The sequence below is a fragment of the Gopherus evgoodei genome, chromosome 7, assembly GCF_007399415.2.
Source record: "Gopherus evgoodei ecotype Sinaloan lineage chromosome 7, rGopEvg1_v1.p, whole genome shotgun sequence".
Classification (NCBI taxonomy): Eukaryota; Metazoa; Chordata; order Testudines; family Testudinidae; genus Gopherus; species Gopherus evgoodei.
Genome location: NC_044328.1, coordinates 101951193 through 101969898, shown reverse-complemented (window position 1 = coordinate 101969898; position 18706 = coordinate 101951193). Strand labels below are relative to the sequence as shown.

General features: G+C 42.5%; 1 protein-coding gene across 3 annotated transcripts in view; it reads left to right on the top strand.

Annotated features, from left to right (window-relative positions):
• Nucleotides 1–17612, top strand: part of CARD19 (caspase recruitment domain family member 19) — a 49136-nt gene extending 31524 nt beyond the window's left edge. For 2 of the 3 annotated variants that reach the window (XM_030568934.1, XM_030568935.1), the window contains exons 2-6: nucleotides 519–661; nucleotides 2783–2936; nucleotides 9461–9520; nucleotides 11562–11633; nucleotides 17240–17612. In XM_030568934.1, the coding sequence (XP_030424794.1) occupies nucleotides 519–661; nucleotides 2783–2936; nucleotides 9461–9520; nucleotides 11562–11633; nucleotides 17240–17355 (545 nt within the window). In that variant the 3' untranslated portion in view covers nucleotides 17356–17612. The remainder of the gene's footprint in view (nucleotides 1–518; nucleotides 662–2782; nucleotides 2937–9460; nucleotides 9521–11561; nucleotides 11634–17239) is intronic. The other variant, XM_030568937.1, reaches the window with a different exon arrangement.
• Nucleotides 17613–18706: the final 1094 nt, after the last annotated feature.

Below are 18706 nucleotides of genomic sequence, written 5' to 3'. Positions count from 1 at the left end.
TGCTGAGAGGAAAGAGGTGGAGGAGGTGCAGAAGATGTATAATTGCAGATGGATGGTCCCATGACAACATATGGAGCATATGGTGAGGTTGAACAGGGGCAACAATTGATTGCATTTTCTTGAAAGCTGGCTTAGCTTGCAAAAGTTTGGGAAGCACTCCTATTAATTAGTTATGCTATTAATAATTTCCCAGCCATTATGGAGCTTTGAACACGGTTCCACTTTGGTCCCTGCTATTCTCTGCACATAATAGTCTAGTCTTCCGTGGTCTGTGATATTTTCATCTACTTTCAGCTGTTGGGTTTCGTGTACAGCTGCTGGTTGGGTTGGTGGCCTGTGATGTGCAGGAGGTCAGACTAAGAGATCTGGTGGTCCCTTCTAGCTTTAAAGTTTAGGACTATGAAACAAAGTTGGTTTACATGTGTTACCTTCCTCATGCAAGAGGCAATTTATGGAAATTACGAATAGTTTTGCCATCATATAATAGTGGTTCTTTGTGTGTGCTCTTTGGTTCATAGATCCGTCTTACCGTGATCGGCTGAGGCAGGACATGTACTTTCTCACGAGAAATGGCAGACTGAGCGAGCACCTGGTTGATAAAATTATTCTTCAGCTAAACAGAGTTTATCCGCAAATTCTCACCAATAAAGAAGCAGAAAAGGTAAGTGACTAGATATTCCTGCAGTATCTCCGGATGCAGCTTTATTTTCTGGCTGTTCTGCATCTAGTTTAGAACTGGTGAAGGTGCCTACGCCAACCTAGAAGACAAATCCCTAAGCCTCTAAATGGTTGTCCCTTTGCTTTCTTAGGCCTTGGCTACACTGGCACTTTACAGCGCTGCAACCTTCACGCTCAGGGGTGTGAAAAAACACCCCCCTGAGCGCTGCAAGATACAGCGCTGTAAAGCCTCAGTGTAATCAGTGCCGCAGCGCTGGGAGCGCGGCTCCCAGCGCTGCAAGCTACACCCATAGAGGATGTGGTTTACGTGCAGCGCTGGGAGAGCTCTCTCCCAGCGCTGGCGCTGCGACTACACTCACACTTCAAAGCGCTGCCGTGGCCATACCCTTACTGTCTACAAAATGTGCACTCATCACTGTAGTATTTGAGAGTCTCACAGCTATTAAGGAATCTCTCCTTACCACATCTCTGTGTGGTAGGAAAATGTTATCTGGGAAATGGAGATCATGAGGAACTGAGGCCTTGTCTTTATTACAAGGTTGCACCAATTTAATGAAAAGTGTGTTTTTAAAGCAAATCCCCGTGCTAAATCAGTACAAGCCAAGTTTAAATTGATTTAAGTGTGTCCAGACAAGGGTTTAACTAAACTGATTTAAAAATGCACCCTTAGTTAAACTGGGGCAATTTGGAATATAGATCAGGCCTGAGGCAGAAAAGCCAGCAAAGCCAACCTTTTCAACATGGTCCCTGCTTTTGGGTGCAAAATGATTTATGTCAGTACAAAGCGAGTGCAAAGTGGGTATAAAATGCCAGCACATCAGAATGATAATAGTTTGCATTCGCTCTGTATGCAAGATGCAGAGGGCAATGGTGCATCAGACCTTTAGAGTTCAAAATAATGGACTGGATCCTGTTTTGCGCCAGTTTCAATTCGATCAGCCACCACTGAAACGAGTGAAGTTATTGCAGTGTAAGTCAGTCCAGAACCTGAACCATTCTATCTGCATAGTTAGGGGAAGAGGCCTGACTTAGATGATGTGAGATGTAAACAGTTAAAGAAAGGCTCGTTCCTTTAGGATTCACAGTAAATTTAAGTCCTGGTGTTATGAAAGCTGGATGCCACTCTTACACTCATACTGAAACGGAACACTTTCCCCTGAGCTCATGCACATTTGTTCTCTTTTTTATTTACAAAACTTATCATTCCCATGATACACATTAGGCTCCATCTTGCACACCTTATACTGCTGGCCTCTCAGGGCTTCAGTGGGAATTTTGCCTGAGTAAAGAACATACAAAGGCATTCCTCTCCCTCTAGATAAGGAATTGATCCTTAGTGTAATGTTCTCTCTCTCTACCCTACTGGTCCTAAGTGTAATGCTTTCATATTGATTTGCCAGAGATATTTTTGGAGACTTTCCAGATGCACACGTGTCTAAATGATTTCAGCTAAGGCTAGGTGTAAGATTTTCACTCTCACTGTAAGGTTTACTACTGTTCAGCACTTTGTCAGACCATGGGGAAGATCATCTCTTCCTCTGTAGCAACATGGATAGGAAGACAGGATGAACACAAAGAGTGATGCAGTAGGGCTGTCATGATGGCTAGAATATGTCCTGGCCAAATTCCAGAAAACTGTGGAAAATCTCTTCACATGTTTATCCCAGTTCTGAGAAGTGCATTTTTAATAGGACTAAATTAGAAGTAGAGAACTTTTTATTAGCCAATGGCATCAAAAGTATTTCTGTTAGTGCTATATTTACAATAAATTGGTTCCTTGCTAACTCAAACTCTTGGGAAATGATAAGCATCAGTTACGTCTCCTATTGTGTGGGCTACACTGCAGTTGATCAGATGCTAAAACAACGCTTGATCAAACTAAGTTAAGCAACTGGTTCAAATTGTGGATGTTGACATTTGAGATCTGAATCATTATTTTGGTTTCCTATCCTAGAAAGTTCATGTACTGACAGATACTTTTAGCAAAATAAACATAACTCTGTATTTTCACTCTTTCATAATGTAACTATAGGGTAGGAACTAATTCAGCACTGTATCATTGCTTTTGTAGGCTTTGTTCTAATGACTGCTTTTTTTCTTGTAGTTCAGAAATCCAAAGGCATTGCTTCATATTCGGTTGTCAGATCTTATAAGCCACCTACAAAAGAAAGGAGACAAACACTGTCAAGAATTTTACAGGGCTTTACAGATCAATGCCGAACAACTGTATAATGACTTGCCAAGCAGGAAAATCCTGAGTAAGTTGGGAGACTTGTGGCTTCCCTGAGTCAATATATCACAAAATTTGCCTTTGCCGGCATCCCAGCTTATTTTGAGGAATTAAATGCTCTTTTCCCATCTGCTACTTTCTACAGATTGAAGACTTTAGAAGCCACATAGTGGATTTGGCTGCACCATTAATTTTGATTGGAATTGGATGTCCAAATCTCTTTACCAGCTTTGAAATCGCAGCCCCTGTATTTAAGATACAATTTATGCCCAACATGTAAAATGCAGAAAAATAACCCAATTCAAACTTTCTTTCTTTTAATAACTGCCCCTTTCCCTTTTGTGCATTTTAGTAGCCCATTTATTTATTCTTCAAGCCTTTATTCTGACTTGTAGGAAATAAAAAAGCTATGTTTTAAAATAACAAGTGTGTGACACGAAGTAACAAAATCAAGGTGGCTCAGAGACTTGTCTTCCACTCAATTCTTAAATCACCCAGCTGTGCTTCATTAACTCCACACACATCAGATGTTAGATCATGCTTGTTTCACAAATACTTGCAATGGCACACCACAGTGTTAGTTACCTGGACCCTGATCCTGCAAACATATAGGCCACGAGTAGTCACACTGAGTCTATGGGCCTTATTACATGCATACATGTTTGCAGGATTAGCTATTTCCATTTTTTATACCGTAAAGCCGAACTTTTTCTAAAAGGAGAGAGATGTGGTCCAGCTTACCATGCTGGGAAAATAATGCTTGCCATGTATGACTCATCCTGTCCAGTAACCTGGAGAAAGAAAAAATACTCTAAGAGGAAGTGAAATACATTCAGCACACTGAAACAATTTGAGTAGCATGAGGAAGGGCTGTTGCAATTAGGTTAATGAAGCTGCAAAAGGGGCTGCATGTTACAAAGTCCCTACAAACTGTCTAATAGCACTGATGCTGCACCATTCAACCCCCTGGTGGTTTTGAGTACATTCCAGCAGAGTTTTTGGTCATGCGGTCAAACCCCTAAGATTGACAACGTAAAGTCAAAAACAGGCCAGGCCAAAAATGCAAACATCTCTCTTTAATTAATATGTAACAAATAATTTTTTGCAGAACAATTGACCTGGAAAATAGTTGCTATATTTCAAAACACTGAGCCTCCTGCCTTCATCTAGCATCTCACTATGGAGTAAAGCTGTTGTACTAGAAATCCCTACTGATTTGGAGTTAGCATCCTCTTCATACCACACGCATGCCATCTGCTGGATAATATGTAGACTTCAAAGTTAGCCGAAATTTCCCTCCCAACTAGAGGGTGTTTGCATGTGGGCTTTGATTTGGGTCCATTTCTACATCAGAAATCCACATTAGTCATTACCAGCAGCATTAAGTCCGGCCCGTTGATTTGATGTGTATCTCGCAGATGCCATTCCTGCTGAGGCTACGTGGAAACTTGGATCAAACACACTAACATCTCAAAGAAATCTGTCGCTTTAGCTGAAGGAGTCAGGAATAGAAGCGCAGAGTTACCCTTCAAGGCTGAATAGAGGACAGCTGACAGTCATTACTTAGTAAGGGCTTGATTCTGCAGCCCTTGCTCACCCAAATACTCCTGCTGAAGTCACGGAGGGTAACATTTTCAAAAGCACATTAATGACTTAGGAGCCTAATTCTCATTGATTTTTTTTAATCAGATGTTAAGTTTTTAAGAGCCCAAGTCCCTTTGAAAATGGGACTTAAGCACTTTTGAAAATTGTGCCCTGAGCCTACTCCAGGGAGTAGATGTATCAGGATTGGGCCCTCACAGATTAAGAATAGCAACTAGACGTGTAGAGTGAAGTAAAGCATAGAGGTGTTACTGTGTCTGTGGGGTAAATGAGACAGCACTTTGTACATTGAATAATATTCAAAGCAGTCCCACAACTGCTTTTGCCTCACTTATGTGGTACAACCACAAAGCAGCATTACATTCTCTATTCCTTAGCAGAGTCTCCTATGTCATAGACATGAGTGGTATCACTAAGATCTCTGTGCTAAAACACATACTATAACTATATTGTCATAGACTGCAGCTTCCTTAGTCTCACGTAATAAGGAAATTAATTATGTATTCTGAGAGCAGTAAAAGTATTTGTATATTAGAGGTTAGATAACTAAACCAGTTGATCCTCAGTCTGGATTAATATGCTAATGTTTGTGAAAATGTGAAGTGCTACACAGCTGGTGTGTCTTCTTATTACTAATGTATGAAATAACAACCCATGAAAAGTAACCTTCTTAAAAACACAGCCCCTTTCTAACCTAAAGCAGAAGAAAGGAAGCCTATTATTTTTACTTCTCAGTGAGGTAAACTTGAATTGTTTAAATACTGAGGTCCTGATCCTTCAAGCCATTAAGTGCATGCATAACTTTACTTGCATGAATAATTGTCCTGTTGTTGAGTAAAGTTAAGCATGTGCTAAGGATTTGCAGATTTGGGCCCTGACGTTGTAAATATGAAGAAAGAAATGACATCTTCAAGCTGAGATCTTTATTTGGTTTGAGCCTAATCTTTATTTAGAGCAAAGTTATGAACACCTGAAAAAAGAGTTTGTAGTGGAATTTGTCAAAAACAAATCATGCCAAATCTGCCTAATTTTCTTCTTTAATAGGGTTACTCACCTAGCAGATAGGGGGAGGGATAGCTCAGTGGTTTGAGCACTGGCCTGCTAAACCCAGGATTGTGAGTTCAGTCCTTTGGGGGGGACCACTTAGGGATCTGGGGCAAAAATCAGTACTTGGTCCTGCTAGTGAAGGCAGGGGACTGGACTCAATGACCTTTCAAGGTCCCTTCCAGTTCTAGGAGATTGGTATATCTCCAATCATTATTATTATTATTTTATTATGGGTGGAGATAAGTAGATGTGATATATCTTGATGTTTTTAGTAAGGCTTTTGATATAGTTCCACATGACATTCTCATAAGCAAACCAGGGACATGTAGTCATAGATGAAATTACTCTAAAGTGGATGCACAACTGGCTGAAAGTCCATACTCAAGGAGTAGTTATCAGTGGTTTGCTGTCACTTGGATAATGGAGTGGAGAGTGTGCTTATGAAATATGCAGACGGCACCAAACTGGGAGGGATTGCAAGTACTTTGGAGGACAGGATTAGAATTCAAAACAGCCATGACAAATTGGACAACCCTAACAAGATAAAATTCAATAAAGGCAAGTGCAAAGTACACCCTTGGAAAGGAAAAATCAAATTCACAGCTACACAATGGGAAATAACTGGCTAGGTGGTAGCACTGGCGAAAATAATCTGAGGGTATAATGAACCACAATATGAATATGAGTCAACAGTGTGATGCAGTTGCAAAAAAGCCTAATGTCATTCTGGGCAGTATTAGCAGAAGTGTCGTAGGTAAGACTTGGGAGGTAATTGTCCTGCTCTACTCTGCCTCAGCTGGAGTACGGTGTCCAGTTGTGAGCAGTCCAGGTGTCCAGAGGAGAGCAACAAAAAATGATAAAAGATTAAGAAAACCTGACCTATGAGGAAAGATTTTTTTAAAAATGGGCTTATTAAGTCATGAGAAGAGACTGGGGGGGGGAGGGGGGACTCGATAACCGTCTTCCAAATATGTGAAGGACTGTTATAAAGGGGATCAGTTGTTATAAAGGAGATAAATTTTTCTCTGTGCCCACTGAAGATAGGACAAAAATTAATGGCTTAATCTGCAGGAAGGGAGATTTAGATAAGATATTAGGAAAAACTTTCTCACTGTCAGGGTGATTAAGCTCTGGAATAGGCTTCCAAGCGGGGTTGTGGACTCCCCGTCATTGAAGGTTTTTAAGAACAGGTTAGACAAATACCTTTCAGGGATGGTCTAGGTTCCATTGGTCGTACCTCAGTGCAGGAGTCTGGACTAGCTGACCTCCCAAGGTCCCTTCCAGCCCTACGACTCGATAACCTATAGTACAAACACGATTTGGGGCGTGGGGAAATATTTTCTCCAAAGCTCCTTTTTAAAGAAAAACTGTTGTAAATTTCAAAGTTATTTCACAATTTTAAAAGACAACAAAAATTCTTCCCTTCTAATTAAATATAGAGCTTGAAGTTAAAAGTCTAGTCGCGTTGCAAAAGTCCCACCTGCGGGGGAGGAAGGCGAGATACATGATACTAACCGTTTCTGATGTATTCTGAAGCTCTGAATCAATTCTCGTTCTCTCATACTGATTGAAGTTCATTTCTCTTTATACTGACAGAGAACAGAATGATAAAGGGCTAGATCATCCCCCCACAGGGCTACCCTGAGAAGGGGCTGGGAACTCTGCAGGGTCTCTCTCCTAGGGTGCTCCTGGCATTGTCCTTGTGGGTCGTTCTCATGCAGCAGGCAAGCAGGCCATCCCTCGAAAACAGCTGATCAAGCATCATAGGTTTTGAGGACTCCATAGAGGCTTTGGAGAGGGGCTTTTTTCTCCTAACTCTCGCCAACCTCTTGGCAGAAAGGTTCAGCGGTATCTGTGCAGCCTGAGGCTTCTCACTTCAGTGAATGCTTCTGTAACACCACTCAGAGGGATGTCAGAGCACGGGAGAAGAGAGCTTCCAAGCTAATGCTGGCTAAGGCCGAACTAACCCGGGCAGGTTTGCTACGTTGGATTGGTGTGGTGGGGACAATGTGTAGCAAGGGCTCATGCGTCTCCACAAACCACTTGTGGATCCAGAGCCTGGAGAGGTTTCTGCGGTGGAAGCGGAAATGATGCTGAGGAGGTGCCATTTGCCCCATTCTGCACCACTTTGGGGAGGGGGAGTCTGTCATGCTTTTGTTCCAACTGCCCAGAGAGCTGGATGGGCTGATAAGACACAAAGGTACCAGAAAAATTACTAAAATAAAAGGTCTCAAATTGCTGCAATGCAATGCAATGCAAATTTGGAATTCACACAAACTGTAGATTGTTTTTATTTGAAAAATTAACCATCCTCCCACAACTAAATTCTTCTGACTGAAAAGCTCCGTCCACGAATCAAACAGTGTTTCAGTGGAACAATTTTGTAATATGAATTAAACACTAGGAGCAATATTAATCAGTCCTGATGTTTCCACAGTAAGGATCCTGCCAGACCTACGCCAGGCTGAGCTCCACATTCTCAGAGGCCTAGGTGTCTCTTGAAGGAGAATCCCCTCCTGCCCAGGGCAGTGGTTCTGGAGCTAGGGGTATTGGTGCTGCTGCATCCCCTGGCTTGAAGTAGTAATAACCCAAATGCATGGTTTCCATCATCAGCACCTCCACTATAAAAATTGTTCCAGCAGCCTGGCCCAGGGTAAGAGTTGCAGACTCTGCCCTGTCTGGGCTTTGGTAATAACATAGGCCCACTCATTTGCCATCATTTAGGGTAACCAAATGTCCCAATACTGGGGGACATTCCCAGGATCCTGGCCAAAACCTACCCAGGGGATTGGCTGCCTGGTTACTATCACTGTGTCCCCTGTTCCATCCTGTCCCCGCTCTTGAGCTAGTGCTGAGGCCAACTGCGTTGTCTTCTAGAAAGTGGTATGTGGGGTCAATCATCTATCTTCACCAGTGGACAGGCAGTGTAATAAACCGTGATAACATGTGTCAAGCAACGCTAGATATACACACCTGAGACATGCATGTTTAGTTCCCTGAATGAGGACAGAGGGTTGCTTTCACCCTATAGCAAACTGATAAGCTTGGTCAAATTAAATAAATGACTTCTCCAGCTGTGATTGCTAACAGTGGAAAACCTTGTTGGCAGGCTGGATTCCCCGTCTGTTTGATTTTACAGAAAAGTACCAGTCTCAGGTCTGAGCACGCAGAACCCATTGATGTCAATGGGAGTTGCATATGTATGTATCTGAAAGCAGAATTCAGTTTCTGATGTTGGCTTTCCGAGTCCATTGCCATGTAAGTTGTTTTCATGGCACAAACACAGTACCGTGATTTGGTTGTAGGACAACAAGGAGAACGTGGATGGCTTTGGGAATAAACCCTTGTTGAAATCCTGATATTTTTGTAGCTGTCCATTTTTGTAGTGACTGGTGATTTAAACTTTGTCCCAGTATGAAAGCCTCTCTCTGATGTATTGTATTACCAACCTTCCTCCAACTCTCTGGGCATTCACATATCTGACAGGAGAAATGTACAGAACAATCTGACTGTTTGAGGCCTCAGTCTAGCAAGGCTCTTGGTCATAGGAGTGATTTTACGCATGTGAATACTTTCACCGGTTGTCCATCAGATCCTAATGGGACTACTGGCATGCTTAAAGTTATGCATGTGATTAAGTGCTTTGCTGAACTCGGACTATAAAACCTGAACGCCTTCCACCGGTGTTGAAATGATGAATTCCCTGTTTGTTTAATAAACACAGGCCCTGATTTAACTGCAGCGGTGACATGTCCTTAGGAGGGGTGACATATTTCACTTAAAGATTGACTATGTCTCTGAAAAGTGGTAATACAGACTTTCCCTCCGTTTTGCATGAATTGATACAGAAGTGTGTTGGCTTGAGCTCAATACTAACTCTTGGTGTGTTGCTTTTATTTCTAGAAACCTCAGCTTCCACAGGGATAGACACAGACAAGGAGAACTATTTTCTAACTGACAGGGGTAAATAACATGCATACAGTACCATTGGACAGAATGACGCTTTCAGATGAAGATGCAGTTTATTTTACAACTTAATTTACACTTATGGAGCAAATCATTTGTTCTCTTATATCTTTATTGTAGCTATTTAAATGCATTTAACTTGTATTAAAGAAAAACGTATTCAGCCTGCAACTGAGAAACCTGGTCTCATACAATTCAAGAGATTATAGAGCTTTTGGCAACATTTACATTTGCATTATTTTTAAATTTGGCCTATTTTAAGTAGCGTTTATGCCATTCTAATGCTTTCGCAATAAAGGGTTTTACGACGACTGTTGTGCTTTTACAGAAGAACCTTGCTAAATCACTTTTGCAGATTAGTGAGTAAACAAAAAGCAACCAAACAAATAAGAGAACACCAACAGCAATAACAAAAAGCCCCAATAACAATGGTGAAATATACTTTGTCCATTAAGGGAAAATTGTGTCTCTTCCCTTGCCCCAGTCAGTGCTATGCTGGGTTCCTGACAGCAACATAGCCAGCACAAGGAGGGGAGGGTAAGCTTTTTAGGAAGCTGTGCAAAAGGTCAGCGCACCTTTGTGCTCCATCATGCTGAGTAAGGGGCTGTGGATTGGAGACTACTCGTATCCGCTAGCCATTTTCCCTAAGCAGCCACACCAAACTATTGCAATGATGAGCCTGAAGTAGCAACTGCAGAATGACGGCACTGCTGGAAAATTTCTACTTCCTGCTCCTCTTGTGTCTGTGAGCAACCCCAGCACGTAGGCCATTTGGCTAGATCTGGTATTTGCCCCTAAAAGGATAAATGCAGTTTAGGTGTATTCATGATAGCATTCCCCAGTAAATATACGCTAGCATGAGATGTAATAAGGAAGAAGTGCTGGTAATCTGAGGCCTCCCTACAGAACTCAGCTATTAAACATAGGCCAATTTTTGTCTGGCTGAATGAAGTGTGGATTCGCAAGGTTCTATCGTACTTCAATATAAATACCATATTTAATTTCGGTTGGAACTGTTAAAATGGTTTCCAGTCAGGGATTTGAATTAAATATACAAATAGCTTTGCATCTCAGTTGCATTCAGAACCATGAACAGCAACAGAAAACATTTTTACTATCGTATTCATTACTTTGCAGTGCACATCTAAATGCAATCACACACAATACTCTTCCCGGTTCATTTTATATAAGTAAGAATATATATCTCTATATTGATAGCTGTCATTTAAATAAATGAGATGTATATCCACACAGAAATGTGAAAATCTTGGGTGCTAATTACATACAGAATGGTTGATGACTGGCCTTTTTCCTTTTCTTTTTCCTTCTGGCCATAGTTTTATTTCATGAGCTCTGATCCTGCAGTCCTCGCTCAGAGAAAATTTTCTAGAAAGTCCAGGTAACTGAAGTCAGGAGTTTTGAGCATGGACTGAAGGACTGGACCCATAAAGAGCAGTAATTCTTCCTGGTGGAGAGCCAGGAGAAGGGAAGGATGAAGAATACAAAGTATAAAAAAGAACCATTATGAAAAACTGCTTATTTGGGGCCACATTTGAACTCCGTCACTCTCAGTGAATAGTACCTTACTCTACGAGCAGTTCACTGACGTCTGTGCGACGATTCGGAGAGTTAGGTGTTCCTCAGTGTGCGTGAGGGTATCAAAATCTGGCCCTTAGTTTGCCATTTTTGTTTAAACAAAAAAAGGAGATGTGGTTTTTCACATAAACTAGACATTTTTATGTAAATCTAAGACCTTTTCCATGTGCAGTGTAATTAGGCCTCCCATTCTGAGCTCTTATTAGAACAAGAAAGGCTAACACTGTCAGAATAATTATAATACAAAATACTTACAATAAAGTGATTGTATTTTATAGTACAGTAAGCACAGAATATACCTAATTATGAGTATGCAAACTTCATGTGAACAATCTTAGCCATGCATATTAATAATAACTGAGGTTAGTGAATCATCATATAAACTAAACTTTCGCTCTTCTGTGCTCTTTTACTAAATTCACTTTTCTTTTTTCGTCCTTAGATCCCATGTTCTTCCTTGCTTGCTTTAGTGTTGCTGCAGGATTAGCATTGTTCATGTACTGCTGGAACCCAGGTAATCTACTCTGGAATTGTTTTAAAGGGAAATTTTTATTCTCAGTCACCTTAAGGTAAAACACATTTGAGGGGTTCCCTGTATATCTTAAGAACATAAGAACAGCCATACTGGGTCAGACCAAAGGTCCATCTAGCCCAGTGTTCGGTCTTCCGACCAGGTGCCCCAAAGGGAATGAACAAAACAGGTAATTATCAAGTGATCCATTCCCTGTTGCCCATTCCCAGCTTCTGGCAAACAGAGGCTAGGGACACCATCCCTACCCATCCTGGCTAATATTTGTCTAGTTCTTTTTTGAAATAATATCTTGAATAAAAGCTGCTTCTACACTAGAGCTAATGGAAGATGTCATCATTCCTTAATGGAAGTTGGATGCAACCTGTGCCCCAAAAGTGCCAGGAGATAATTAATAAAAAGCTCACAAATGAGAAGAGTCACTTTTTAAAGATCTAAACCATAGTATTGTGAACTCCCATTGCTACAGCAGACAGGGAGGATTCATGCTTCTAAATTAGAAAACTTATTTAAGTAGTTAATTGAAGTCTAATCAGTGCCTGCACTCTCAGTTACTTAATCACAAGGAGGGAATTCTTTTTTTATTTCTGTCTGGACCTTCAGTATATGATCAGTACAAATACCTGAATTACATAGAAAAAATCATTTTTATTCTTATGATCTGTACCATTTGCATGCAGAGTAGTTTTCCTAGATTTCCTCCCTAATGGCATGCACCTTTTAATGGCTCATGAATAAACACCGCACGCCCACCCCGTCCACCCTGTGCAAGTCCCCTTAAGTCAATCAGTAGGCCTGCTTGTTATGCTTGTGCATCACCCAGGACCCTGTTCTTCAGCCCTTACTCAGGATAACTAATGCTAATGTGAATAATCCATTGGCTTCAAGTGGTGTGAATGAGTACTACACGGCATGAGAAGGCTTGGAGAATTGGGCCCCCGTTTGATAACTGATTTAATCCTTTTTCTGCGCAGTATAAAAGATTCCCAACAATATGACATCTAAAGAAATAGGTATTGGGGCACATTGAGATTTGACAAGGTTCTCTTTAAAGTATGTTGAAAAATCAATTGTAAATAAGGTGTATATAAATATTTGTCAATTTATGACCTAATACAACACCCATCACCTGGTGTCTAAGCACCTAATGATCAAAAAATAAATACTGGCAGATTCTCCTGACACTGGAGCTCTGCTCCATGCAGGGATATACGTGTGTGGGTGCTGGCAGGAAGTGGAATTAAGGGGCTGGTAACAGTGCCCTGATTCTGAGGGGCCACCCCAACACCACTTAGAGCTGTTACATTAATGGACCCTATGCCAGTGGATGATTGGTGTAATGGATCTGAGACTGGATTATGGCCTCTTTCTGTCACCTGAGTGGGGCTAAGGGGCCATGACAGGGTATGGGAATCCCACCCTTAAAGTATTTCAACTTTATTCAGAGTGGTAGCCGTTTTAGTCTGCATCAGCAAAAACAAAAAAGAGTCTTTGTGACACCTTAGAGACTAACAAATTTGTTTGGGCATAAGCTTTTGTGGGCTAAAACACACTTCATCAGATGCATGGAGTGGAACATATAGTAGGGAGGTATAAATACGCAGCATATAAAAAGTGGGTTTTAGCCCACGGAAGCTTATGCCCAAATAAATTTGTTAGTCTCTAAGGTGCCACAAGGACTGTTTGTTGTTTCAACTTTATTTTCTTCTCCTGAGGAAGATACTGCTTGGACCATAATAATCTTGGCAAATTAAGTCATAACTTGAGCTTTGTGTATTTACCGTGAGGATGTTCATCTTTTTCTTTTGGAGGAAATTCTTTGTTTTTTTGCTTAACACTGCTCATTACAGTGGGCAAATGCTGGTTGCCTGCCACAGCACCAGAGTGCACATATAACAATTTGAATATGAGTCATCAACGTGATTCAGGTGCAGAGAAGCCTGCTATCATTCTGGGACGTATTAAGAGGAGTGCTGGATGTAAGCCACAGAAGGTAATTGTCCCACTCCACTCAGCATTGGGGAGCCTCAGCTGAAGTATTATGTTTAATTCTGGGTGCCACTCTAGGAAACATGTGGACATATTGGAGAGAGTCCAGAGGAAAGCAACAAAAATGAGAAAAGGTTTAGCAAACCTGACCTATGAGCAAGGCCGGTGCAAGGATGTTTCGCGCCCTAGGCGAAACTTCTACCTTGCGCCCCTCTCCACACCCGTGCCCTGAGGTGCCCCCCACGGCAGCTCCCCCACTCTGCTCTGAGGCGCCTCCCCCATGGCAGCTGCTCACCCCTGCTCCACGCACAAGCATCCCGAGCATGCCATCACTGCTTCACTTCTCCTGCCTACCAGACTTGGAGCACCTAAACTGATTGGCGCCACAAGCCTGGGAGGCGGGAGAAGTGAAGTAGCCACAGCATGCTCAGGGAGGAGGCGGGGCAGGGATGAGCTGGGGCGGGGAGTTACCCTGCATGCCACCCCCCCCTTACTTGCTGCAGGCGGCCCTCCCTGTGCTCCCCTGCCCCAGCTCCCTCCGCCTAAATGCCAGAGGCGACCGGGGCGGCCGAAGATCCGGCCACTGTGGTTGCTGCCGAGGAAAATGGTGCCCCCAAATCCCAGCTCCCTGGGCGACCACCTAGGTTGCCTAAATGGTTGCACCGGCCCTGCCTATGAGGAAAGGTTAAAAACACTGGGCCTGGTTAGTCTTGAGAAAAGAAGACTGAGGTGGGGACTTGATAACAGTCTTCCAGTATGTTAAGGGCTGTTAGAAAGAGGACTGTGACCAATTGTTCTCCATATCCATTGAAGGTAGGACCAAAAGCAATGGGCTTAATCAGCAGCAAAGGAGACTGAGGTCAGATATTAGGAAAAACTTGCTAACTAAAAGGGTAGTTCAGCTCTGGAACAGTCTTCCAAAGGAGGTTGTAAAATCCCCATCATTGGAGGTTTTTAAGAACAGTTTGTTTTTTGGACAAACACTTGTCAGGGATGGTCTAGGTTTATTTGGTCCTACCTCAGTGCAGGGGATTGGATCTGAATACCTTTCAAGGTCCCTTCCAGCCCTAGATTTCTATGGGTACGTCTACACTATGGGATTATTCCGATTTTACATAAACCGGTTTTATAAAACAGATTATATAAAGTCGAGTGCACGCGGCCACACTAAGCACATTAATTCGGCGGTGTGCATCCATGGTCCGAGGCTAGCGTCGATTTCTGGAGCGTTGCATTGTGGGTAGCTATTCCATAGCTATCCCATAGTTCCCGCAGTCTTCCCCCACCCCTTAGAATTCTGGGTTGAGAGCCCAGTGGCTGATGGGGCAAAAATCATTGTCACGGGTGGTTCTGGGTAAACGTCGTAGTCATTCCTTCCTCTGGGAAAGCAACGGCAGACAATCATTTTGCGCCCTTTTTCCCTGGATTGCCCTGGCAGATGCCATAGCACGGCAACTGTGGAGCCCATTCAGCTTTTTTTTATTTTTTACAGTCACCATATGTGTACTGGATGCCACGGACAGAGGCGATACTGCAGTGCTACACAGCAGCATTCATTTGCTTTTGCATGATAGCAGAGACGGTTATCAGTCATTCTGTACCATCTGCTGCTAGTGTAATTTGGCAATGAGATGACGGTTATCTGTCCTTCTGTGCTGTCTGCTGCTATCATGGGTGCCCCTGGCTGAGATCAGCCGGGGGCGCAAAGGCAAAACTGGGAATGACTGCCCGAGTCAATCCCTCCTTTATGGTTTCTAAAAATAGAGTCAGTCCTGCCTAGAATATGGGGCAAGTGTACTAGAGAACCAGTGTATCAGAAAGCACAACTGCTCCGTGTCAGATCCCGCAGAAATGATGAGCTACATGCCATTCACGGGGGGTGCCTCTGCAACAACCCCACCCGTTGCTTCCTTCCTCCCTCAACCTTCCTGGGCTATTGTGGCAGTGTCCCCCCCATTTGTGTCATGAAGTTATAAAGAATGCAGGAATAAGAAACAGTAACTTGTTAGTTAGATAAAATGAGGGGGAGGCAGCCTCCCGGTGCTATGACAGTCCAGGCAGGGCATTAAGCAGTGCCGGGGAGAGGAGCCCAGCATGCCACTGCTATGATAGTCCAGGCAGGACAGAATCTTTTCTTGACACAGGAAAGGGAGGGGGCTGATGGAGCTCAGCTCCCAGTTGCTATGATGAGGACGGTTACCAGCCATTCTGTACCAGCTACTGGGAATGACCGAGAATCATTCCTATTTTCACCCAGGCGCCCCCGGCCAGCCTCACCTGAAGCCAGCCAGGAGCACTCACGGGTTGATAAGAAGGACGGTTACCAGTCCTACTGCACTGTCTACCACCGGCCAGGGGAGAGGAGCGGATACTGCTCTTCACTGCTGCAGCATTGCGTCTACGAGCAGCATTGAGTAGACATAGGGTGACAATGAAAGAAGTCAAGAAATGATTTCTTTCCCTTTTCTTTCACATGGGGGAGGGGAGTAAATTGACGATCTATTCCCTGAACCACGCTGGACAATGTGTTTGAACCTACAGGCACTGGGAGCTCAGCCAAGAATGCAAATACTTTTCGGAGACTGCTGGGGACTGTGGGATAGCTGGAGTCCTCAGTACCCCCTCCTTCCCTCCATGAGCGTCCATTTGAGTCTCTGGCTTCCCGTTACGCTTGTCACGCAGCACTGTGTAGCCTGTAGATTTTTTTTTCAAACGCTTTGGCATTTCGTCTTCTGTAACGGAGCTCTGATAGAACAGATTTGTTTCCCCATACAGTGATCAGATGCAGTATCTCCCGTACGGTCCATGCTGGAGCTCTTTTTGGATTTGGGACTGCATTGCCACCCGTGCTGATCAGAGCTCCACGCTGGGCAAACAGAAAATGAAAATTAAAATTTCGTAGGGCTTTTCCTGTTTACCTGGCCACTGCATCCAAGTTCAGATTGCTGTCCAGAGCGGTCACAGTGGTTCACTGTGGGATACCACCCGGAGGCCAATACCGTCGATTTGCTGCCACACTAACCCTAATCCGATATGGTAATACTGATTTTAGCGCTAGTCCTCTCGTCGGGGAGGAGTACAGAAATCGGTTTAAAGAGCCCTTTATATTGATATAAAGGGCCTCGTAGTGTGGACGCGTACAGCGTTAAATCGGTTTAATGCTGCTAAAATTGGTTTAAACGCTTAGTGTAGACCAAGCCTTTGATTCTGCTTCCTTGAATCCCTCTCATTCTAGCTTCAGTTGAACACAGTGTTCTTTATTTCTTCCCCAGAGCTCTAGAGCTGTTGACAAACACCAGCTCATGGACAACTTAAGCCAAAGAAATCATTTTGATAAATATTGAATGTGTGTCAAAAGTGATCCATACATATTTTTTTTTAATTTGAGGTTCTGAACTACTCCCTGTTAAATTGCTTTTCCAAATCAAAGGTCCCTTAGCTAGGCTTTCAGTCCGTTAATTTACAAAGTACTCAAAGGAACAACTTTCCCCCAGAAGCATTTTTGTAAAGAATCTTTGCAAAACACTGTTTATTAAAACTGTACTTATCAACTGATTAGTTCACTTTCTTTTTTCACGCCTCCCTTTTTGTTTTTGTTTTAGATCCAAAAGTTATAGGAGGAGCCAAGAAAATATTGGGATTTTCTCCTATTATCATAGGAAGACATGTTAGAAATATTTGTATGGTATACATGGAAGATACATCAAGGAAAAATTAAGGAAAAGCTGCTTCTTCAGTCTTCTGTACTGTGTACCTGCCAATGGAAAAACAAATATATATACAGACACTATATATTATACCAAAGATGTAGTTAACGGCTTTAGCAGTAAATGTACTGCTTCAAGGTGCTTTCAAATGGTCAACTCTATATGAACTTATGGAAATGGATCATTTATTTTTGTAAATGCTTCTTTTAAAATATTTATCATTTGGGTATGAAGGTTTTTAATACACACCTTAAAAGGAATTCCTAAGTGATTATAGCTCTTAAGCCATGTTTGTGTATTTGTGTTTTTTATTAGTGTAGAGGAATACAGCAGTTTAAAGGATGTAATTCTATCTCTTTTTACTGATTCATTTAAGAATGACACTTAAAAAAACCAAAGCCTTACTAAGAAATGGACCTGATCTTTTGTATCAGAATTGTCCATTCCCATCTGTGTTCTTTATACTGCATGAGTACCTGGGCACTGTCCCTACAAGGCTCATCACTAGCTGGTTCAGTTTGTGTGTATTCAGAACTTTGCAAGGTTTCCTGACCGCCATGCTCTGGAAACTGTCTGTTATCATTGTTATATTGAGCAAGGGTAGGCCTCAAACAATGACCCTTTGACTCTGTGGGATGACAGAACTATCAAGCTTTTGAAGTACCAAGTAGGTTTTTCAGATTTACATAATTCTTTCCTTTCCAGGGAAGTTTGTTTAGTTTTGGTATAGCCAGGGAAACTGAAATAGTCCAGCATATTTGACAGGGGCTTCAGAAATAATAATCAAAGCTGCATGACGTGTTTTTGTTTATGGCTGAAAATATGTATTTTAACATGAAGTACTGTAAGATTTTCTAAGGTGGCTTGATCACATATTGTTTCTTCTGTGGGTAAAATCTTGAAAAACTTGCGCAAGTCTTTCTTAACACATCAAAAGTTGGTGTCAGGCTAAAGCATGTGTGGGAAGTACAGGGAGACAGGACTGAAAATAAGATTTGAGGGGGAGGTTGTTTGTTTGTTTTTGCATTCTGGGCCCAATCCTGCACTCATTGATGTCTGTAGGAGTCTTCTTTCCTCCTGCTCCTACTTCCCGCCTGGGGTCTTTCTGTTCCTGAACCTGACTACAAGTAGTGACAGCTACAGTGGGTGGGTTCTCTTATGACCTACTCCAGAGTACAAAAGAAACTGGGGAGATCCTTCCCCAAACTGCTTGGTAGGGCAATCTGTTCACTGGCTCCACCTTCATGGGAATGTTTTGCCCATCAATTTTAACTTAACAGCCATTCCTTGATATTCCTTTGTATCCCCATGGACACAGTTAATCATAGTAACAGGTACTGGCTTTGTGTGTTTCTGATTCTA